The 25,282-nt window shown below is 40.8% G+C and overlaps 1 protein-coding gene across 1 annotated transcript in view; it reads left to right on the top strand.

Annotated features, from left to right (window-relative positions):
• The window catches only part of LOC126175013 (serine/threonine-protein kinase RIO1), a 121,153-nt gene that overhangs the window by 85,251 nt on the left and 10,620 nt on the right, over window positions 1-25,282 (top strand). Inside the window, exon 9 of the mRNA XM_049921500.1 lies at window positions 572-814. Within this exon, the coding sequence (XP_049777457.1) occupies window positions 572-814 (243 nt within the window). The remainder of the gene's footprint in view (window positions 1-571; window positions 815-25,282) is intronic.

Raw genomic sequence — 25,282 nt, 5'->3', positions numbered from 1 at the left:
TACTCATTAATAAAGAGTTAGCAAAAAATTCTGTGCTTGGAAAAGTGATTTTCTTGAGGGGAAGTGGAGGGGGAGTGAGGGTTTCACTGTCTGTACAGAACCATTCTTAGTAGACAGCAAAAATGAACTTATGTAAACACTCTCTAGAACAGGGAAAGCATTTGTTGAATAATATGTTTGATGCACAGCTCTGTGTGAAAGTGAAACAATGAGTGTTTGAAAACTGGAAAAGATTAAAGTGGAAGCATAAATCCTTACATTAATATTGCAAATTGAATTATAAGTATGAAATTCAAGGGTATTAAATAAAAATGTAGGGGAAGGAAAACTATTAAGTATAGTTTAAATATCACACACATTAATAGGTGTGGTGGTGGTGGTGGTGTGGTGGTGGTGGTGGTGGTGGTGGTGGCGAGGAGCGAGTGAGTTTGCTCTTTCTCTCTTTAAGACAGTTTGATAGCTATTTTTATTTGTCTTGTATATTGCTGTAACTTGATCTGGTTTATTTGAGTATTCAGTTTCATGTGTGCTATACCTGGAGTCCCATTCTATCAATTCATGTCTGCTGCAGGTTGTAGATTTTGAGAGAGATATTACAAAAGCAAAAGCGGGTGAAGGAGAAGATCTCACATACAAGACAATCACAGGACTCAAAAGTGACCTGTCCCAGCCGCAGCAAACACCAGAGATTCTTCAGGGTGCGAAAAGTGATTCAGATACAGAAAATGCCTCAGAAGATGATTCAGACACAGAAAAAAGCAGCAAGTTTGTGGATAGTGCAAGGCCGAGAGATGAATCACCAGAAAGCAAGAAGGTGGGTTTTAAGACTAGGTCAATATATCTATACAAAATAAAAACAGTTTTACTGCATGGAGTGATACCATATAGTAAATGTTATTGACAGATTTACTTCAGATTTTTCGCGATACTCTAATAAACATCAGACAGACATGTTAGTAAAACTCTCAACCAATGTATTTCAAATTTTTGTAAAAAAACATTGTTAGGAAAATTATAAATAAGTTCCTGACCTTTTTACTTCAAATTTTTACACAACAGCCCAATAAATCTTCAGGTGGACATAGGCTAAATATTTTCATTAAAAACTTTTTTGGTTTTCTGTTGAAACAAACTGCAAGAAAGAAACGGCTGTACTCTGAAAATGCACGGTTTTGTTTTCTTCCTTTCACTCAGCTTTAACTACAATAGCAGTCCATTCAAACCATAGATACAGTGTTTTTCCCATATACATTCTTTATTTTTTAAAAAAATTGTATACACAGCTATGTGCCGTTTTGTTTTCGTCCTTGCATTTGGTTTTCACAGAAAAGAGGAAAGTGGTACGTACGGCTTGTCAGCTTATGATTAGAATACTACTATGGAATATGCATTATTGGAAACTATGTAGGACCTACACACATCAAAAAAAGTTTTGCATCATCTTCTTTCTGGAACCTGTACAGATAACTGGAATAGAGATCAACATAAACATCATATCCGCCCCTTATATTGCTCATGAAAACCACACATTGCATGTTGTACACCCATACAGTGAGACCTTCAGAGGTTGGTGGTCCAGGATTGCTGTACACACCAGTACCTCCAATACCCAGTAGCACGTCCTCTTGCAGTGATGCCTGCCTGTATTCATTGTGGCATACTATGCAAAAGTTCATCAAGGCACTGTTCGTTCAGATTGTCCCACTCCTCAATGGCGATTTGGCGTAGATCCCTCAGAGTGGTTGGTGGGTCACATCGTCCATAAACAGACCTTTTCAGTCTATCCCAGGCATGTTTGATAGGATGCATGTCTGGAGAATATGCTGGCCACTCTAGTCAAGTGATTTCGTTATCCTGAAGGAAGTCATTCACAAGATGTGCACGATGGGGGCACGAATTGTCGTCCATGAAGACGAATGCCTCACCAGTATGCTGCTGATATGGTTGCATTATCGGTTGGAGGATGGCATCCATGTATTGTACAGTCATTACGGCACCTTTCATGACCACCAGCGGTGTACGTCCACCCCCACATAATGCCACTCCAAACAAACAGGGAGCCTCCACCTTGCTGCACTCGCTGGACAGTGTGTCTAAGGCATTCAGTCTGACCAGGTTGCCTCCTAACACATCTCCGACGATTGTTTGGTTGAAGGCATATGTGACACTCATTGGTGAAAAGAATGTGACACCAATCCTGAGCGATCCATTCGGCATGTTGTTGGACCCATCCGTACCCGCTGCATGGTGGTGTGGTTGCAAAGATGGACCTCGCCACTGATGTCGGGAGTGAAGTTGCTCGTCATGCAGCCTATTGCACACAGTTTCAGGCAATATTGTAGCTTAAATAAGTAAATTAGTATCTATTGTGATCTATGTATTGAAGGTTTCACTTTTACTTGCATAGTTTTCTTGAAAGGATAACTGCTCTAAAGTGCAAGCCTTTGGCATGGGTTTGTTTTTGTTATCGACCGCAATAAGTTATATGATTATTCAATAATTTCTGGGTAGTGTCTATGTAGCTGTATTATGAGGAGTTTGCATTCGGTTCGTGTTTTCTGTTTTTCTGTACTTCCGTACAGTTAATTTTCCATATTGTGCAGTAAAGTCATTATGTGGTGGTTCTGTTTCCATTAGAGTATTTATACGTAATTCAGTATTGTCATTAGAAAATCGAGCCTCTTCAGTTTCTTACTCATTTCGTGATTTCTGCCACTATAACCTATGCCAGCAATTAACTTTGCACTGTTTACATTCACCTGCTGCTACATTCGCCTGACGTCCAGAAGTTCTCTACTCATCTCACAATAAGCTAAGTTAATTTCTGCGAATTATTAATTCGTGTAGGGGAATTGTTTGTAGTGTAATTTGTATTGTTTGTATTTGTGTTGTTTGTTTGTAGTGTAATTTTTGTTGTTTAATCTGCCGTCATGTGTGTCAAATGTGGATGTTGTAGATTAGTGAGCATGGGAGTGAAATGTCAGTATTGTGGGTTGGTGTTTCAATGGGGAGATTGTACGAGGAAGCTGTTATAGTGCCAGATGAAGCTCGCCAATGGAGTTGTAGATTATGTAGCCATGACAAAATTGTGGAACAGGGAAAAAAGATTTGTGCCCTTCAGGCTGAACTAGAAATGGTGTACTTTGAATTAGACAGGTTGAAGAGGGAAAGAGCCAATGGGGGCTGGGCACAGGTTACAAGTTGTAGTCAGAAGAAGAAAACCCCTGAAATCACTTTTCAGATTCCAGTGAGCAATCAGTTTGATTTGTTACCTGAAGTAGAAGAGCCTCAAACAGTTTTTAGCAAAGTAAGATGCAGCAGACTCATAGCAACAGTTGTAATGCTAGGTTGGGAGTAAAGTCAAGTAGAAAGAAGAGAGTCCTGCTGTTAGGTAGCAGTCATGGGAGAGGTGTAGGCCGGTTGCTACAGGATGGGCTAGGAGTAGAGTACCAGCCCACAAGCATTGTGAAACCTAGTGCTAAGCTTAGCCAGGTTACAGAAAACCTAGGGGTCTTGTGCAAAGATTTTGATGGTGAGGACCATGTTCTTATAGTAGGAAGAGCAGGAAACAGCCTGGCTAGCAATTCGGATTACAGTATTAGGTGTGACCTGGATGTAATAGGTGCAGCAACAGCTCACTCTTGCATGGGGTTTGTGTGTTTCGCAGCGCCATGACCAGCCCTGGGTTAATACGGCTGTCAACCGTGTTAACAGAGCTGGAGGGGTTACTGTTGGCAGAAACTAAATCTCATGTCTCTGCTCTGTCTGTTGATGCAATTGGGAGGTGGGGTTACACTAGTCATGGCCTGCTCCTGAATAGGAGAGGGAAGGATAGATTTGTTGATCTTCCTGCAGAAAATGTAAGGGGGGGGGGGGGGGGGGGATGGCACATGCACATGCACATGCACACGCACACAAGACAAAATACCTCTGATTACTGGGTCAGAGGAACACATTTTTTAGGTTAGAGTCAGGTTACAGACAGAGAGTATTGAAAGAGATTTAAACAGAACAGTGCCATAATGTCTGTAGCAGCATCCAAAGAAATAAAATTTGTGTCTCTCATCAGAGCTTTAGAGGACTGAAAAATAAGATAGATGAGCTTCTTGAATGCCTAGAAAATGGGGTAAATTCTTAAGGTATAGATGTTTCGTGTCTCTGTGAGTGCCATGTAACCGCAGGGATGGAGAAGTTAAATTTAAGGGATTACAAATTAGCATCTTATTCATGTAGAGTCAATATGGGGAAAGGAGGAGTTGCTACTTATATAAAAACTGGACACAGTTAAAAATATTGAAGCAAATAGATTTTGTGTAGATCAGATCCATGAAGCGTGTGCTTGTGAGTTGCTACTGCAATATACTTCTATAGTAATTGCAACAATCTACAGATCCCCTCGAGGTAACTTGCAGCTATTCATGGAAAATCTTGAGGCATTATTGAGCTACCTGCCAGACAGAAAGAAGCAGTTAGTGGTTTGTGGTGATTTTAATGTAAATTTCTTAAAAGATATGGATAGAAAAAATGAGCTAGAATCTTTGTTTGGTTGTTTCAATCTAGTATCTGTTGTAAATTTTCCAACTCATGTGCAGCAGGATAGTTGGTCACATATTGATAACATTCTGCTCAGGCAGAAACAATTAATGTGTACCCAGTTGGTAATGGGCTATCTGATCATGATGCACAGTTAATGGAAATAACACATATAGCACCGTACAGGATTCAGGCAGGTTCATACAAGGCAGGGAGGCTTATTAATGCGAACAGGATACAGAGTTTTAAGTCTAGTCTAGAAGAGGTAGAGTAGGATGAAGTATACACAGATAATGATGCTGATGCCAAATTCAATTTATTCCACTGTAAATTTGTCTCAATATTTGAGAGTTGATTTCCTGAAACGTTATCCAAGTAAGCCGTGGATTACTAAGGGAATTAAGATATCATGTAAGAGGAAGAGGGAAATATATGGACAGGCCAGAATAAGTCAGGAACTGAAGTTACTTGCTTACTACAAAAGATATTGCAATATTTTAAGGAAAGTCATTAAGAAGTCAAGAAGCTTGTGTGTTCTGACAGAAATTAATGATGCGGATAATAAGATTAAAAACTATATGGAATATTGTCGAACGGGAGATGGGGCAGCCTGACAGTGCACAGCATACCATAGCAATAAAGCTAAATGATGATGTTGTGAGTAATAATTCACAAGTTGCAAATATTTTTAACAGTCACTTTCTTAATGTTGCAGCAAAAAAGGGTTAAAAGGTTCAGTTGAAGAAGCAAAAAAATATGTTGAAAATTTCATTCCCCAGGACTTTAGGCCTTTAGAAATAGCACCAACATCCCCCACTGAAATTAAGGGAATTATAAATAAACTGAAAAACAAGAGCTCATGTGGCTGTTGATGGAGTCTCTAACAGGATTTTGAAGTGTTGTTCTAATTTAATAAGTGAAGTCCTTAGCGATATATGTAATGCTTCGCTGGCGCAGGAAATTTTTCCAGACAGATTGAAATACGCAATTGTCAAACCTCTTCATAAGAAAGGGGACAAGAGTGACTTAAATAATTATAGACCAATCTCATTGCTGACATCATTTTTCTAAAATATTCGAAAAAGTTATGTATTAAAGAGTAGTCTCACATTTAAGTGAAAATAATTTACTCAGCTTGTCACAGTTCGGATTCTGGAAGGGTTATTCGACTGAGAATGCTATCTACACATTTATCAATCAAATAGTACAAGCCCTAAACAACAAATTATCGCTAGTTGGTATTTTTTTGTGATTTCTCCAAGGCATTTGACTGTGTGGATCATGACACACTCTTAGAAAAACTCAGGTTTTCTGAAATTGAAGGCTATACACACAGCTGGTTTGAATCGTACTTAATGAATAGAAAGCAAAAAGTTGTGCTGAATAGCACAAATAATGTTGGGAGGGTGGTAAATTCTAGTGAATGGGGAGTTATCACAAAGGGACTCCCACAGGGTTCAATTTTAGGTAATCTGCTGTTCCTTATTCATATGAATGACCTTTCACTTAACATTCAGCAAGCTGAACTAGTACTTTTTGCAGATGACATGAGTGTTATAATAAATCCCATTCCAGAAAAAGCAGCTGAAGATGTTGTTAAGGATGTCATTCAAAGAATTATTAGGCGGTTCTCAGAAAATGGGCTCTCCCTTGATTTTGAAAAAACTCACTATATCCAGCCCTGTACACCAAATAGTCATACCGACAATTGATGTAGCATATGAACAGGGCTCAGTTAACAGGGTAGATTTCTCCAAATTTTTGGGAGTTCACATTTGATGACCACTTGAACAGGAAGGAGTATATTACTGAGCTTCTCAAACAACTAAGTTCAGCTTCTTTCACTCTTCGTATAATCGCTAACTTGGTAATAAACAGAGCAGCCTCCTAACGTACTTCGCATATTTCCACTCAATAATGTCTTGTGGAATAGTTTTCTGGGGTAACTCACCACTTACACATAAAGTATTGATTGCACAAAAGAGAGCAGTGAGAATAATTAGTGGTGGTCACCCAAGGATGTCATGTAGGCACATTTTCAAGGAGTTGGGTATTTTAACTGCACCATCAGAATACATATATTTGCTAATGAAATTCGTTATAAATAATCCATCTCAATTCGCGAAGAACAGTGATGTTCATACCTACAACATTAGAAGGAAAAATGGCCTTTCCTATCTGTTATTGAAGCTATCAGTTGCTCAAAAAGGAGTAAATTATTCAGCAACAGAAATCTTTGATCATCTGCCCAACAACAAAGTGTCTGGCAGGTAGCAGATCAAGTTTAAAAATCTAGCTTAAAATCATTTCTTTTGTACCACTCCTATTCCATGGACAAGTTTCTGTTTCAGAACGGGGGGAGAAAAAAAAAATTGTACCTCTAAATGCAGTTTCATGTGTAGAACTATAAATTTCAGTAGTATTAATATTAGCACTATTCATGTGTGTGTGTGTGTATATATATCTTGTAATCTGACTTGTTCCACATCATATCGATAAAATAATCGGGAAAATGATCTACGGAACATGACATAACTAAAACTAACATGACATCCTGTGGCTGCACGAGAAGCATTATTCAACATGGTGGTGGTGGTGGTGGTGTTGTAAGGTTCCTCCAAGCCATAGTCCATAGGTAGCGATCATCCACTGCAGTAATAGCCCTTGGGCGGCCTGAGCGATTCGTGTCATTGACAGTTCCTGTCTCTCTATATCTCCTCCATGTCTGAACAACATTGCTTTGGTTCACTCTGAGACACCTGGATACTACCCTTGTTGATAGCCCTTCCTAGCACAAAGTAACTATGTGGATGTGGTCAAACCATGGTATTGACCATCTAGGCATGATTGAACTACAGGCAACACGAGCCATGTACCTCCTTCCTGGTGGAATGTCTGGAACTGACCGGCTGTTGGACGCCCTATGTCTAACAGGTGCTGTCATGCAAGTTGTTTACATCTTAGGGCAGCTTTAGTAACATCCCTGAACAGTCAAAGGGACTGTGTCTGTGATACATCATCTTCCCGAGTTCTGGAAACTGGGGTGATGCAAAACATTGCCGGGTTCACTAGTGTTGTTATTACCCATCTTTCACAATAGCTGACACCTGTCTCTCTGAGAATTTTTTACTTCTACCATTTTACATTGCCGAACACTTTTTCTAGGTGAACTGTTTGTATTAATGTGTTAGAATTTTATTAAGTCTTGCTTCTACTATAAAGTGCATCAAAACTACCTTTCTGGTATCTTTCTTTCCTAAACCAAGCTGCTCATCATTTAACAGATTCTAGATTATTCATTCTTCTATTCTTGTCAGTAACTTTGGTATGTGTGCTATTAAACTGATTGTATATAGTTTTTTCACTTAGTTGCCATTGCTAACTTCAGGATTTTTGTGGAAGTGATTTTCCTGGAAACCTGATATGTCTTAAATCATAATTTTTTAAAAATTATTCCAAAGCTCTTTTAAACTCTGGCACTAACTCCAGATCCTCTGTCTTCCGTACTGACTCCCATTTCTTCTTCTATCACATCATCAGACAGTTCCTCCTTGTAGAAGTCTTCTGTCTATTCTTTCCATCTATCTATTCTCTTCTCTATGTGTGGAATTCCTCCTCCACTCTTGATATTGATGCCCTTGCTTTTAATTTCACCCAAGGTCATTTTGACCTTTCTATGTGCTGAATCACTCATTCTTTTTCAATTTCTTTGCATTTGACGTGTATAAATTTCATCTAGCACCTCTGTACTACTTTGTCATTCCTATGTGACTTAGATTGCTGTTTCTCTATCTTTTCCTGAACATTTTTATCCTTCCTTCTCCTGTCAGTCAGTTAAGTATTTCTTCTGTTACCCAAGATCTCTTCTCATTTACATTGTGGTACATCTTTTTGTCTTTCCAGATTCTGCAGTAGTGCTTTTTAGAGATACTCACTCATCTTCAATGAACTAACTGTTGTGGTTGTATAGGATGTATAGCCATAGAGAACTTTGAAACACACCTTATCATTCCTCAGTACTTAAATAGGCCTATCCTGTTTCTTTCCACATTGATTATTCTGAATTATTCTCTTAAATTTCAGTCGACTCATGATTATTACTAAATCTTAAACTGAGTCTTTATCTGTCCCTGGGTCTGTCTTACAATCCAATATCTACTTTTGTAATCACTGTCTGACCATGGTGTAACTCAGCAGGAATCCCTCCAGGGGCCTCAGGGTTCTTTTGTGAGTTCATGCATAGAGCACATGGGACCCTGAGTTACTGCAACCCATTCTTCCTTCCCAGGCTGCATTTCCATCCCATTGCACCTCCTTCTCTGTCCGTGCTCCTTCCCCCTCTGCAACCTCCTTCCCTTCTCTCAGTATTCCTACTTACATCGACCTAGTTATCCACCTGGTTTCTTGTGTTACTCCCAGTTTTATTCCACTTGCCTTTTCTTTTTCATCCTTCCTTTTTGGCATTTTTGATCCCCTTTTGGGATTTGACCTCCACTTCTAAATTTTTCCATTTACACACACACACACACACACACACACACACACACACACACAGCATGGAAGCCCGCTGACAAAACAGGGATCTCACTTATGATACCTGAGCTGTTGCCTCCCTGTGTCTGCCTAGGAGTGGTTTCCTGTCCTGCAGCACTGGAACTCGTGGCAACAGCTGCATTGCCTGAGGGCTCTTGCTGTGGCAGAGTGGTGCCCACAGAGAGAGCCCATGATGTGGATGGGTGGTTTCAGGGTGGATGCTTTGCATATGAAACATATTAAACTGCAAAAAAAACTGGCTGTTCATCTACAGGCATCTCTTCAGTTGCTAACGGATCATTTAAGTCTGCTTCTTATAACCCTGCAGTCTTCCCTTCCTTTGCTACACCCTGGAAGGAGGGCCAGACTCACCATCCTGGGGTGAAACACTTTTCACGCTACCTGGTCTGCATTAGAACTGATGTGGACAGGTTCACCGCCACCGAGCCATTATGTTTTGTGGAAAATATTGAAGAAAAGTTTGGCAAAGTGGTGTGTCTCAGTAAGATGTGGTTGGGTTTGCTGTTGATCAAAATTACTTCTGCCACCCAGTCTGCAGCCCTTCAGGCTTGTGACCATCTGGGCAAGGTTCCAGTGTCCATTATTCCTTACAAGTCTTAGAATATGGTTCAGGGAGTCATTTTTCATAGGGACATCACCCTTCAAACTGATAAGTAACTCTGGGCCATTGTGGAACGACAGTGAGTTCATTTTGTTCGTTATATTCAGAAAGCTAATACAGTTGCACTGGTACTGGTACCTTTATTCTGGCATTTGAGATACCCTCCCAGAGAAGGTCAAGGTTACTTGTTATTGGTGTGACGTGAAGCCATACCTCCTGCCAACCATGGGGTGTTTCCAATGCTTGCGTTTCGGGCACGTGTCTTCCTGTTGTGTGTTCGACCCTCTACGTGGTGATTGTGGGGAGCTAGTGTGTCTGAATTGTCGTGATCATTTCTTCATGCTTACCAGATTGCCCTGGCTTATAAGAAGGAGAAGAAGGTAAGAGACAAAATACCTTTATCATTTATTGTGCACTGAGGCTTTTGAGAAATGTGACGGACTTCGTCCTGTGTCAATGAACATCTAACTTTGCCTCTGTTACATCCTTTCTCCCTCCTCCTTACCCCAGTCCTACTCCCCGCTCCTCTACCTCTACATCCTTTCTCCCTCCTCCTTACCCCAGTCCTACTCCCCGCTCCTCTACCTCTCTCCTGTAGTTCCCATGGCGCACCCCGCCCCATCTTTGGATGTCTCTTCTGCTCTCTGGCCAGAAGAGTGCCCTTTTTTGGTGCCTGCTGGTGATGGGGTTCCCTCCTGGACCCTTCCACCAGCATCACCCAGGCTGGAGAGCTGCTACAACAATTCAGCTGTGGTGCACACAGTCAGTGTGACCCAAGGCTGCCCTCTTTCTTTCAGGTCTGGATCTAGGAGAAGCCTGCTCTCTCTCTCTCTCTCTCTCTCTCTCTCTCTCTCTCTCCCTCTCTCTCTCTCTCTCTCCCCCTCTCTCTCCCTCTCTCCCCCTCTCCCTCCCACCCCTCTCTCTCACACCTTGCCCTGCCCCTTCGACCTACAAAAGAGGAGGAGGAGGGGGTCTAATGTATACTACCGTCACCTCCCAGAGTTGCAATCCCTTATCTCATTTTACTTGGCAGTTCGTGTTGTTCTCAAAGAATCTCAGTTTACTGTTGCTCACTCACTTACCATTCGTGGGTTCTGTGCTTTCTGTAGGAACCGGGTCGGCCCTTTGAGGGCTTCCGGTGGTGTTTGCACGTTGGTCTATTTGGACATTGTTAGTACTTGGCTTTCCCTTCGTACCACTTTTTAAGAGCTCCCGTCCAGGTCCACTTGGACACTGCAGTCAGTCATGGTTTGCAATCTCTATCTCCCTTCCGAAAGGCCACCTACACCTGCTGCCCTACCTGCCTTACTTTAGCAACTCCCCCTCCCTTCTTCCTCCTTGGGGATTTTAATGCCCATCACACTTTGTGGTGCAGTGCTTTTTCATCAAGTTGTGGGCTCCTTATTGACCAGTTTCTCTTGGACCATGATGTGTGCCTTCTTAATGATGGTTTCCCTACTCATTATATTGCCACATGAGAGACCTTCTCTGCTACTGATCTTTGCCTCACTACCCCTCCTCTCCTCTTCGTCCTTCCTTACATTGGTCGCTCCACAGTGTCCTTTCTGGTAGTGATCACTTCCTGTTGATTCTCTCCTCTCCTTCCCTTCCTGCCTGCTGATGTCGAGGTTACCCCAATGGGTTTCCATCATACTGATTGACCACTATATACCTGTCAGGTCATGTTCATACTTTCTTCATCTTTGTCAGGTTGTATTGATAAAGTTATTTGTGATCTGTCAAATGAGATAATCCGCACTGCTGGCATTGCCATTATGTGCTTAACAGGCCCCGTTCGCCGCTGACCAGTTTCATGATGGAACATAGCCATTGCCACCTGTGATTGTCATTGCACATTGCAACATCATATCTGATCAGAATTTGTTACCATTTTTCCATTTCAAGTTACTGCCCCCCCCCCCCCCCCCCCTATATCTAGACTGAGCCTTTGCATTTCCCTTTTAAATTTTCTAGCTTTTCACATTCCATGTGCTCTGACTAATAATGTTATGTTTTCATTGGTTATTTAATTATTTAATGGGGGGGGGGGCTAACCAGATTTCTTTTGTCAGTGTAGAGATCACCATGACACATTTCCAACTGCAGGCCACATTTCACGTGGATACATAGTATGTCTTTAATGCAGTGATTTCCATTGCCTTCAGCATCCTGTCATCAATCATTGCTGCATTTTAGGGGCAATTTCCCACCCCAAGATCAAGAGGGTAACTTCTGTGAGCTCCTCTGCTGTCTTTGACAAGGCTTCTGGCAGAATGAGAGTGAATTCTTGTATCAGAAGTCCTTACTGCCATTGCCAAAAAAGTCTGGCCCTACGTAATCCTAACTAATTCCTTCACTACAGTTGCACAACATTCTGATCAGATCCTGTACTCCTCCTAAATCCATTTTCTTGTTTACGACTCATATCCCTGTGTATTTTTAACTTTTCATTCCCTTGTCTTATGGAGGAGGGCAGGCTGTTTGAAGGCTTTTTGTATACCCTTTTTCAGCCTTTGGGTTTGGTTTTTCTATTCACAGCTTCATTGTTTTTCTGTGATGCTGTGCAGGTTTTTGTTTTTCCAGTGGGAATATATGGGGAGGGTGTTGTTGGGGACAGTTCAGATATTTACCGTACAGTCAGGGGAAACCTCCCAAAGCACTGGCCAAAACTGCTTGTGTTGACACCTTATTTTGCCACAGGATGTTTCCATTGTGGTACGTGGCTGTTTTCCTCTCTGCTGTTGTGCTGTTTGTACCACTTTCTCATTAATTTTTAATATGAGTTCTTGCCTCTCCTGGGTTACCAGCATTCCACTTAAAAAACTTCGTCAGTCTGCACTTCTTGGTTGGTCTTCAAGGTTTGGGCTGATCTTCTTCCACCTGTGGCACCCATTCCTCCATTGTTAGTTGTGGGTCTTCAGTAATTTTCATTGCTGCACTCAGTTCTGAATCTGCTGCTCAAAGGATCTACTCTGTACTTCTTAGAGCACAAATTTGATCTTTGTCTATGTCTTGTCAGCATATGTCTTATGAAGAAGGGCGTTGTTGATTTCTTGTTGGCCCTAATGTAGCCCTTGCTGTCTTTTCGCACATGGCTGGCTGGCTCTCCACTCTCATTGGGTGGTATTGTAGCTGTTAATGGGCAGGGCAGCTGAGGCTGGCTAGCTTCTGTTGCGTCGGGCAAGAGTTCACTGATTGATGGTGTTACCACCTCCAGTGCATCGTCTTTGGCACAGGCAGTGTTTGCCACTTTCCATTCTTGTACTCCCCCCTCTACACACACACACACACACACACACACACACACACACACACACACACACAAAACTATTTTAACGGTTGAGGTTTCCCAGGCACTCCAAGGAAATAGAATAGTCCACTGGCTGTCAGCACCTTCTCCTGCATCGATGTCCATTTCTGCTGGAACTGGAGCTGTTTTCTTGTCTGTGGCTCAGCTGCTGCTTGAGGCAGCCTGGCAGTCACACCAGTTGGGAACACGAGGCCCACCACAGCACGCACATCTTGGAGCCTCTTCTTTGCCGATCACAGGTACAGCTGTCGCAGTTGCCTGAGCACTTGATGCACCTCAGAGCTTTGCAGCAGCAGTTTGCCACTTGAACTTTATCCTGGTACATCATGCATTTGACTTTGGGTCCAGGCCTGGAGGGAGCTCTCCCTTTGATGGGGAAGCAACTCACCTAACTTGCTTTCCACATTGTGTAAAACTTATCTCATTGCACTTGATTGCCACCTGGACCACTGGCAAGATCTATTCATCAAAGGTAGAGCCAAACAACTCGCATAAAGCATGCACATGCCCACCGTGGCAATACATAGTGCCCTATGGAGAGCTACATCTGCAATACAATCTTTGTTTTGATCTCAATATGCACTATGTGTATTCTCCCTTCTGGTGCCAGTTTCTTGGAACTTCAGATGGAAATTTGCAACTTTTTTCTTCCAGCCCACCTGACCTCAATTTGCAGCACTTTTCCTGTTCGGCTTTTTTAATTTCTTTCTCCTGACCTTTCCTTTATTTTTCCAGCAGAATTTCTTTTGTACTTATTCCCTTCCATGGGGACTTATTGTAGCATAATTTTATGCTTCTCCTGAGTACCTGCTATCCTTCAAAACTGCTTGTTGTTGTTGTGGTTTTAGTCCAGAGACTGGTTTGATGCAGCTCTCCAAACTACTCTATCCTGTGCAAGCTTCTCATCTCCAAGTAATTGCTGCAACCTACATCCTTCTGAATCTGTTTAGTGTATTCATGCCTCAGTCTCCCTCTACGATTTTTACCCTCTGCACTAGAGATGGGCAAAACTGTTCTTTTCAGAGATTGCATCAGAACTGTTCACTCCCTGAAATGAATTAGCTCTTTTTCATGACTCACCACTCATTTACAATAGAAAATAAATGGAAGGCACATTGCCCTTTAAACTTGGTTTATTCCAGTACTATACCTGTATTTTGATCTTATTTGATCCTGTTTTGAAGTAACACAAATAATGAGTAAGAAATTTGTATTGTTTATTGAAATTTCCACGATATGACAAAGTTTTTGATTATTGATTTATTTTGCACTATCGTGGTTTCTTGGGTGATCGGAAAATGTTGTAACTTGAGATTTACATTAACAATATATTTGGCTATAATTTATTAAAATTTCATTAACCTCATACAAATACATCGCAAGCCATATATTTTTAAAGTGAACGTTTCCTTCCGAAGACGCCTAAAATCGCAAAATCCGTACCAGAATAAGAAAAAAAAAAATTTTTGACTGTAAAACGAAAGTGCTGCATATAGCCTCATGCAGAATAAAACAAGGAAAATATTGGTGTATCACATTTTGCGATACGTTTATCGGTTCGCTCGTAATTAAAGCGTAAATTCGAGTGTCCATAATAAAAATCCTATAGTAAGAGGAGTCATCAGGAACCTAATCTAATCAGTTTAAACAAATAAAAATAAAATAAAAACAATTGATGTATACATAACATAATAATGTAATATACATAGCGGTATTACTACGAAGAACAATATCCAGTAGGGACGAACTCCGATGCAGAGGCGCTGAGTCGAGCAGGTCGAGCCGTGAGCTGTATTACTGCGTGAGCTGAGACCGCAGAGACCAGAGTGACACCTGAGTCGCTTTGCTCAACGCTCTGGCTAGAGTCGAGACGGTGGGGTGAGCATTGAGCGGGCGAGTTCCGAGGGTGGGGTGAGCGGTGCACTCACCCGCTCCGAGACAAATCGTCCGTTCCCTTGCGAGCAGGTTGTTGCAAGTAGTTCCTATGTTATCCGCTAGGTGGCTCTCTGTCCTGTTGCTCGCATCAACTGCCCAGAGGGCAGGATGTGCGACTGAAACGATCGCCGACAGAGTGCGATGCAAAGTTAAGCTGCGCCAAGGCCCTGCACGCGGCAGACGAGCACAGAGACGTCACGGCATATGTGAAACACAAAATCCAATGGGGCACTGCACAATGCAGGCAGCCAAGGTAGAAGCAGGGCAGAGGCCGGCGCTGGCTGTGTTGTGTGGCGTGCACTGTGCTATGACCAGCAGAGGCGCTGCTGATATGTTCCGTCTCTCTCTCTCTCTCTCTCTCTCTCTCTCTCTCTCTGCCGTGGGAAACGTTTGGAGCTACCGTTCTTTTTTTCTGAATCACTGATTGTTCACTCCTTTGAAAGATTCAACTCTATGAATTAGTTCAAGAGCGGATCCCCCATCTCTACTCTGCACTTCCCTCCAATACTAAATTGATGATACCTTGATGCCTCAGAACGTGTTCTACCAATTGATCCCTTCTTCCAGTCAAGTTGCGGCACAAATTCCTCTTCTCCTCAATTCTTTTCGGTGCCTCCTCATTATTTGTGATCTACCCATCTAATCTTCAGCATTCTTCTGTAGCACCACATTTTGCAAGCTTCTACTATCTTTAGTCTAAACTATTTATTGTCCATGTTTCACTTCCATACGTGACTACACTCTGTACAAATACTTTCAGAAAAGGCTTCCTGACACTTAAATCTATACTAAATGTTAACAAATTTCTTTTCTTCAGAAACGCTTTCCTTGCCATTGCCAATCTACATTTTATACCCTCTCTACTTCGAACGTCATCAGTTAATTTGCTCCCCAAATAGCAAAACTCGTATACTACTTCACATGTCTCCTTTCCTAATCTAATTCCCTCAGCATCACCTTATTTAATTCGACTACATTCCATTATCCTTGTTCTGCTTTTGTTCATATTCATCTTGTATTCTCCTTTCAAGACACTGTCCATTCCATTCAACTGCTCTTCCATCTCCTTTGCTGTCTCTGAAAGAATTACAGTGTCATCGGCGAACCTCAAAGTTTTTATTTCTTCTCCATAGATTTTAATTTCTTCTCCAAATTTTTCTTTTGTTTCCTTTACTGCTTGCTCAGTATACAGACTGAATAACTTCGGAGATGGCTACAATCCTGTTTCACTCCCTTCTCAACCACTGCCTCCCTTTTGTGGCCCTCAACTCTTATAATTACAATCTGGTTTCTGTACAAATTGTAAATAGCATTTTGTTCCCTGTATTTGACACCTGTCACCTTCAGAATTTGAAAGAGAGTATTCCAGTCAACATTGTCAAAAGCTTTCCCTAAGTCTAAAAATGCAAGAAATGTAGGTTTGCATTTTCTTAATCTGTCTTCTAAGATAAGTCGTGGGGTCAGTATTGCCTGTTGGTTTCTCACCGTAACCATTTTACAAAGTAACTGGTCACGTGACAGTTGCGCATACTGTCACTTCGCTTCATCTATTATGAGGAACTACTCCTCTGGTGCTATATAAGAGAACAATTTCTTTACCTTATCGTACTCAATCGGTAATGACCATACCTTATACAGTGTATAATGTAACTATCAACTAAAAATACATTTAATACTTACCTCAAGGTGTCGTCTACTAAAAAGATGTCTAAATATATTATTTGCAATAACATATATCCTTGGTCCTTCCAGAGTTCTGCAGGAACTTTTTGTCTTTCAGTTCTCCTGTGATTGGTTCCAAATACTTAACTACCTGCACAAGATTTATCAAAGGTGGTTCTAGGAGACCCTTCTGTGTGTTCACAATTACAGAAATCGGCAAATCATACTCTCACTCCAATTCATTTAACATGGCTGTAAGTTGCACTAACTGTTCCATGATGGTTATCATAATCAAGGCCTCTTGTACCTTCTTGTTGGTGTTGTTCTTGTAGTCTTCTATGTGCGCATTTAGCTTCGTGATTTCGTCTGCAATAATTTAAGCATTTGTAGTTACCGTGTTTAGTGTCTGATTATCCCCTGTCAATGATGACTTGGCTATTGTCTCTTGCTCCTTGGACAGTCGCAACAGCTCTCTCTGTTGCTCCTCTAATACATCTATTTTTGCCTTGAAAAATGCTGCGTCAAATAGTATTTTACTAGTCTCCCCAATAAAGTTTAATTTCCTCTATTTAGTTCTGGGTCTCTCATGCTGGGGTAACTGCCCAGTTAACCACCTTGACATGTGTAATTTTTCCCACATGTTTGCTACTGTCTTTTGAACGTTTTCACACTCCTCAGCCTTCAACTTTACCTGGTGCAACCTGTAGAGACAATGCACTACTGCTCTGGCAGCCAATGCTTGCATCTGCTCGAAGTTTTCGTGTAGTTCCTTTAATTGAAAATAACTCACAATTCTCCAAGTTGTGCTGTACAGGTTAACTATACCGTGGTTGTCGTAATATATCCCTGGTGCTGACTTAAACTGCTGCACTCGTATGTCCATTGGCAGCACTCTTCATTCCATGAGGACGGTCAGCATCATACTCCCCATAATGATTGTCACCCATAGTGCCTGCATCATGTTCATCTGCAAAAGCCCTTATTTCTTTCCCTGACATCAGTTCACTCTGGTATGCACTACCTTAATCATCCCATATTACTCATAAAAGTTCTTTCAACCAATTCGTATGTACTTTTACACATTTATTTACTTTTAATCGAATTATTACACTTGGACCTTTTACAGTGTATGACACTCGCCATTGACTGTCCAGCTTCTAACTGCTTCCTCTTCAGACGCTTTCATCATCCAACATGCGGTCATGCATTCTCAATTCTTTTGGGTTTTGCGTCTGGTCATAATTAATCTTGTTTCTCCCCTTGCTTTCCTGGGTCACCACAGGAGCTTCTTGATGCAGCAGTTGCATGCATTTTCAGACCTCAGTCACGTAATTCATGTAGTTATAAACTACATTTGCAGGTTTTCTATGTAACCACCCAGGTGGGTTACACTTCCTCCCAAAAAACAATTTGAAAGGTGTGTACCCGGTTGTACGGTGTGGAGTCGAGTTGTCCACAAATGTCGTGAAAGAAATCCAGTGGTCCCAATTGCCCTGATCTCGGCTAGTGTAGTGCTGTAACCATTTGTTTGTGGATGGTAAGCTGTCATCTGTATTTTATCTATCCTCAATAGTTTACTTACTCGCTTCATAGTATCATTTGTAAAATTACTCCCCATGTAACTGAGTAAATCTGTTGGGATCCCAAACTTCAGGATTATGTTCTCTACCAATTTATGCGCGACCCTGTCTGTGTCTTAGTGGTCAGTTGGCTCGGCTATAACAAACTTTCTGAGCAAGTCCTGAAACCACAGGATATATCGATTACCGAATTGGGTTAGTGGTAGGGGACCTAAGATGTCAATATCACATCTTTCAAAAATAGACTCTGGGGTCAGTGTTAATTCCATTGGCTGCTTCGTTTTTATCTGTGTTATTTTGTTTTTCTGGCAACTTTCATACTTCTTTATGAAATTCTCTTCTGCCTTCATCTCAGGCCAAGTACAGTATTGATTTACTCACTCATATGTCCTCCCCATCCCCTGATGTCCGCCAATAGTGCATTTGCTTAAGCGCTCCCTGCTTTTCTTTGGTACTCATCACATTCTCCTTGCATGTTTCTGATGCGTCTTCTCCTATGTCACTGGCTTGTTCTTCAGTGGTCAGTGTTGGAGCCATTATTGTTGCTTGCGTCTCCGTGGACGTGGCTGCAGTCGGCTTATTTTACACTTGTCATTGTTCCTGGCTGACTCCTCAGCACTCTCTTTCTGTTTTGCATCCCCATCTAACTTGATGTGGATACGGGAAAGTGCACCAGCTACTCGATTCTGTTTACCTTCTTTGTACAGTATCTGGTAATTATACTCCTTCCTTCTTTGTACAGTATCTGGTAGTCGTACTCCTCTAACTTTAGGCGGAATTTCAACAACTTAAAGTCTCTTCCCATTGGCCCTTGGCTAAGGTAAGTGCTCAAAGAGTGACTGCTCGCATCCATCATGACTAAAAAGTCCATGTCGAAATCCGGGTATTGTGAGATGGAGCACTGAGCATTTCCTCCTTCAACTGCTGGAATGTTTCTTCTTGCACTCCTCCCCATTCATAAGGAACCCCTTTCGTTAGTAGCTCATGCAAAGATTTAGGAATTTTACTAAAACAGCTCATGAAATGCCTGTAATACCCGATCATCTCTAAAAAACTTTCTAATTCAGTCATTGTCTTTGGTTGCAGATATTTTTCTATTGCCTCGACCTTGGTAGGATTAGGTTTTAACCCTTCCTCAATTAGCAATTGTCCTAGGAATGTCACTTCCTTGCGGAGAAACTCACATTTATTTATTTATTTTCACGTCAAGTTCCATAGGACCAAATTGAGGAGCAAATTACAACATCAAAGTAATAACTGATAAAAATAAAATGTTTATGAACCTGAAAAAAGGCAGTCCATATGTTTTTAAATAAATGCAATCAACAATACAACAAGAATCAGCTTAATTTTTCAAGGAACTCCTCGACAGAATAGAAGGAGTGACCCGTGAAGAAACACTTCAGTTTCGAATTGAAAGTGCATGGATTACTGCTAAGAGTTTTGAATTCTTGTGATAGCTTATTGAAAATGGATGCAGCAGTATACTGCACACCTTTGTGCACAAGAGTTAAGGAAGTCCGATCCAAATGCAGGTTTGATTTCTGCTGAGTATTAACTGAGTGACAGTTGCTTATTCTTGCGAATAAGCGGATATTGTTAACAAGAAATGACAGTAAGGAATATATATAATGAGAAGCCAATGTCAAAATACCCAGACTTGTGAACAGGGGTCGACAAGAGTTTTGTGAACTTGCACTACTTATTGCCCAAACCACCCGTTTCTGAACCGAAAATACACTTTTAGAATGGCAATAGTTACCCTAAAGTATAATACCATATGACATAAGCAAATGAAAATAAGCAAAGCAGACTAATTTTCATGTCAAACGATCACTTACTTCAGATACCGTTCGAATAGTAAAAATGGCAGCAGTAAGTCTTTGAACAAGACACCCATGTGTAGAAGTTTGAACTCTTCAGTTTCACTAATCATATGCCCATTCTGTGAAATTAAAAGGTCAGGTTTTGTTGAATTGTGTGTTAGAAACTGTAAAAACTGAGTCTTACTGTGATTTAGTGTTTATTTTCTACGAGCCATGAGCTTAGATCATGAACTGCACTATTTGAAACTGAGCCAATGTTCCTTTGCTACCATCATCATCAAACATCATCAGCAAAGAGAAGTATTTTAGAGTTACCCTTAATACTAGAGAGCATATCATTTATATAAATCAGGAACAGGAGTGGCTGTAATACTGATCCTTGGGGCACCCCCCATTTGACCGTACACCACTTGGGCCCCACATCACAGCCATTCTCAACACTGTGAATAATGACCTTTTGCTGTCTGTTGCTAAAGTAAGAGATGAACCAATTGTGAGCTACTCTCCATACCCCGTAATGGTCCAACTTCTGGAGGAGTATTTTGTGATCAACACAATCAAACGCTTCAGTTAAATCAAAAAATATGCCTAGTGTTCGAAACCTTTTGTTTTACCCATTCAGTACCTCACAGAGAATAGAGAATATAGCATTTTCAGTTGTTAAATGACTTCTAAAGCTGAACTGTACATTTGATAGCAAATCGTGTGATGTAAAATGATCAATTACCCTTACATACACAGCCTTTTCAATAACTTTAACAAACACTGATTGCATAGAAATAGGTCTAAAATTGTGTATGTTATCCCTTTCTCCCTTTTTATAAAGTGGCTTTACTACTGAGTAATTTAATCGTTTAGGAAACTGACCATTCATAAAGGAAAAATTGCGAATGTGGCTAGATACAGGGCTAACATGTGCAGCACAGTAATTTAATATTCCGCTAGGCAGCCCATCATATCCATTGAGAGTCCTTAGTCTTCAGTGATTTAATTATTGACTCAATCTCTCCCTTGTCTGTATTTCAGACGTCAATCTCGGAAAGGCATTTGCCAAGAGAGTTATATTATTCCCTGTAGAAACTAAATTTTTATTTAATTCACCAGCAATGCTCATCAAATGATGGTTATGTACTGTACATGTATCTGACTTACATCGTCGACCTTGTGCTGCTGACCACGCATTTCCTTCACAACTGACCAAATGGTTTTAATTTTACCCCGTGAGTTAGCTATTGTATTTGCTTACAACATACTCTTTGGCTTCCTAATAAAATTTTTAGCACCTTAGAGTGCTGTTTGTAATAGGTTACTGTTGTTTGATTGTGACTGCTTCTAACATTTTGCTATAATTCCCACTTCGTTCTACATGATATCCTTATCCCACTAATCAGCTACCCAAGATGCTTTTTACTGCCACTACACCGTTTAGAACGGTCTAATGGAAAGCATCTCTCAAAGAGCATGACAAATGTGTTAAGGGAAGAATTATATTTGTCATTTTTGCTATCAGAACTATAAACATCCTGCCACTCTTGTACCTTGACGAGGTTTAAAAAACTTTGACTGCTCGGAGATGTAACTTCCTCCACAAACACTTCAAGTGTGGGAAACTGTACATTGTGTATACGACCCGGGACAACCGGGAGATCCGGGAAAAACCCGGGATATTTTTAGCATTCTGGGAATTTTTCATTGTTAGAGTTTTAAGTTAAATTTTTGTATTTTTGACTGGTAAGAACCGAAACTCTTAACAAAGGATATTACTGTATCCCACTACTGGAGAATAATGCTTCAACAATAAAACATAAACAAGAGAAAAAAACGAAAATAACTTAAATTGCAAAGGAAATGTGCCATATACAACAACGACACACAGTGCTCATGCAAGCGTCTGCCAATTGAAAACGTGTCAAAGGTTTTAGGAAGACTATGCAGTGCTTCATAACAACAAATTGCCTCCAATGAGCATGAAGTCGCAATGGTTTACATTTGATTTGTTTTAGCAGTTACGCGCGGGCTCGTGCGCATGCGCAGTTGAGTCACTTTTGAGTAGTAGATTCTCCCACTTCTGGCTACAACAGCAACAAGCAGTTGCAGGAAGCAACTAGATGCTACCAGGAAAAGGGGGCACCAAATTCATATTCTTCAGGAAAAAAACTTGTTTCACAAAGCGCCTAGCATCCAGCGCACGTTTGTCTATCGATTATTCATATGATTTTGAAACGCTTCCCTGTTGGTTTTTGAACATTTTTGAACTCATTTTAAGTGGATTTCTGAATGAATCCTAAGTTGGCTTTTGAATGCATGCGTAGTGTATGTGATGTCTCTGTCAGGAGAATCCTCGTCGCATCTAGAAAAAAACTTTCCGCAGACAAAAGGGGGCGGGGCAATACGAGCTGAGGGAGTAAAGCCGAACAGATGAATGCCAATCGCTGTCTGATTATGTGGTTGATTGGATTTGCGAATGATCAGCATTGTTATAATTACTAGCGAAATCCATAGATTCAGACTACCAGAATGGAAATAAACGATTAACAGGAATAACAGGTGAGAAATATTACGTATTATCTTCTCGGTGTATCCAAGAAAATGAAATTTTGACAGAAAATTTTGGCCAGATCACTACACTAGTAAGGACCAGTTGTACAGTCCCCGGCTAGCAGTCGCGTAAGTTCTATTCTGGAAGCAACGCGGAAAATGTGTTGTTCGAACACATAGTAATGTCTAACTGGAAAATAATCGCGGCATAACTAAACCTGTGATTATGACAGGGTTAGCGAAGTTAATTGGCGAACAATTTTGACAATGGCAGCAATAGCTACATAATTGGTGATGACAAGATTGTTAGAACGAGGAAGGAGAAGAAACGGGGACATCACACACATTATGGAAGAATAAGACAATTCCAAATTTATATAAAAATTTCGTAATACTACTTTTCGATCTCATGCTTGAGAAGCTGATGCATTTGAATGAAATGTGAAACTATTTCCTAACATAAAGGTTTTTGCTTGTAGTAGGCCTAATAGACATTTGATATTAGTACTTCGTGAATTATATTCTGTCGTGTTATAACCAAGATGTTGTGCCAAAACAGTCTCGTTTATTTGGTGTGTTACAAAATTGCTGCCGTATTAGAAAGGCCTATTTTGTTTTATCTAGCAGACAGTGACTTAATCAGATCGAGAAACCACACCAGTCTTGGGTATTATTTGTATTAACAGCTTCTTCAGTATCAGATAACGACATTTCAATTCTTCATGTAGCAAAACGTATGACGAACTTTGATGAGGTAATAGATTCTTTCACAAAAAGGAAAGCACGCCATGTAAAGCTGTAGAAAGATTAAAGAGAGAAAAATGCTAGGAGCTAAGGTTTGAAGAAATGTGTATTTTCTTGCGTATCTCTTGTCAGCATTGGTTTTATATATCGTATATTTAATTTTATGTCACACAAAACAGCAAGTTATTAACTAATAGGCAATAAAGAGTTCAGATTTTCTGAAGAGTTCTTGTTCTCTTGATTACAAATAATCCCATCCACTATTAATTGTGAGATTTTTTTAAAGAGGGGCAGGCTGTCAAACTGGCCGACTGGGAGCAGGAGAAGCACCACAGGACGTTTCAGTTTCCACTCGCCTGAATATAGTTTGGACGTGCGGTAGAAAAATGCTTTATGAACAAGCGTGGCACTGCACTTTGGCATACTCAAGACCAAATAATATGTCTTACATTTTCTCGAATACATATGTTTTATGTTTCAGATTTTTCAGAAAGATGTGCACTACAAGATGATCATATTTTAAAAATTTGATTTTTTTTTAGTATTGACTCGGTTCTCAAATGTCATAGATCCGGGGCTGATGTGCAGAGCAGTCTGAGTTGTAGTGGGTAGTCTCCACATGACCCGTGTTTACAATTAGTGATTTTGCTGTTTCCCCTTCGTTTACTGCCGCGTCAAATGAAAACAAAACGGATATCTGTGGCTGGGAGCTATCAAGTGGAATTAAAACACGTTCACATAATTACGGCAGGCTAAAATATGACATTAGTTTCAGATTTTATTTTATTTCCACCTTTCTGACAGTCAAGCATTAATCGCCTTGCGGAACAATGAAGTTATTTTTGTCTGTTTGCTAAAGAAATTTTACTTTTGTTAACCTTTTCCGAAGGGTCAGTCAAGGTATTTGAAACAAATTGTTTAATTACACAGTACAGGCTAGTTTGAACTGTTCGCTGCATTTCAAGTGCACATTTTCATTTTCTAGCACATATGGCATTGTTGTTGTTGTTGTTGTTGTTGTTGTAATTGTTCTTGTTGTGGTCTTCGGTTCTGAGACTGGTGTGATGCAGCTCTCCATAGTACCCTACCCTGTGCAAGCTTCTTCATCTCCCAGTACTTACTGCAACCTACATCCTTCTGAATCTGCTTAGTGTATTCATCTCTTGGTCTCCCTCTAAGATTTTTACCCTCCACGCTGCCCTCCAATGCTAAATTTGTGATCCCTTGATGCCTCAGAACATGTCCTACTAACCGGTCCCTTCTTCTGGTCAAGTTGTGCCACAAACTCCTCTTCTCCCCAATTCTATTCAATACTTCATCATTAGTTATGTGATCTGGGTAGATTTCAAAAGCTTCTATTCCCTTCTTGTCCAAACTATTTATTGTCCATGTTTCAATTACGAGGGCAGTTCAATAAATAATGCAACACATTTTTTTTCTCGGCCAATTTTGGTTGAAAAAACCGGAAATTTCTTGTGGAATATTTTCAGACATTCCCGCTTCGTCTCGTATAGTTTCATTGACTTCCGACAGGTGGCAGCGCTGTACGGAGCTGTTAAAATGGCGTCTGTAACGGATGTGCGTTGCAAACAACGGGCAGTGATCGAATTTCTTTTGGCGGAAAACCAGGGCATCTCAGATATTCATAGGCGCTTGCAGAATGTCTGAAGGGATTATTCTGTTCGATGTCCTTCCCCATGGTCAAACGATCAACTCTGAAGTGTATTGTGCTACTCTTCAGAAATTGAAGAAACGACTTCAGCGTGTTCGTAGGCACAAAAATCTGGCAGTGGACAAAAGCACGGTGAGTCATTGGGCAAAGCGTGTGTCATCATCGCCGCAAGGTCAAGCAAGACTGTCTGATCTCCCGCGTGCGGGCCGGCCGTGCACAGCTGTGACTCCTGCAATTGCGGAGCGTGCGAACACACTCGTTCGAGATGATCGACGGATCACCATCAAACAACTCGGTGCTCAACTTGACATCTCTGTTGGTAGTGCT

This window comes from Schistocerca cancellata, chromosome 3, assembly GCF_023864275.1.
Source record: "Schistocerca cancellata isolate TAMUIC-IGC-003103 chromosome 3, iqSchCanc2.1, whole genome shotgun sequence".
NCBI classification, from domain to species: domain Eukaryota; kingdom Metazoa; phylum Arthropoda; class Insecta; order Orthoptera; family Acrididae; genus Schistocerca; species Schistocerca cancellata.
The sequence above is the reverse complement of the archived record's forward strand: the minus strand, read 5'-3'. Positions and strand labels throughout refer to the sequence as shown.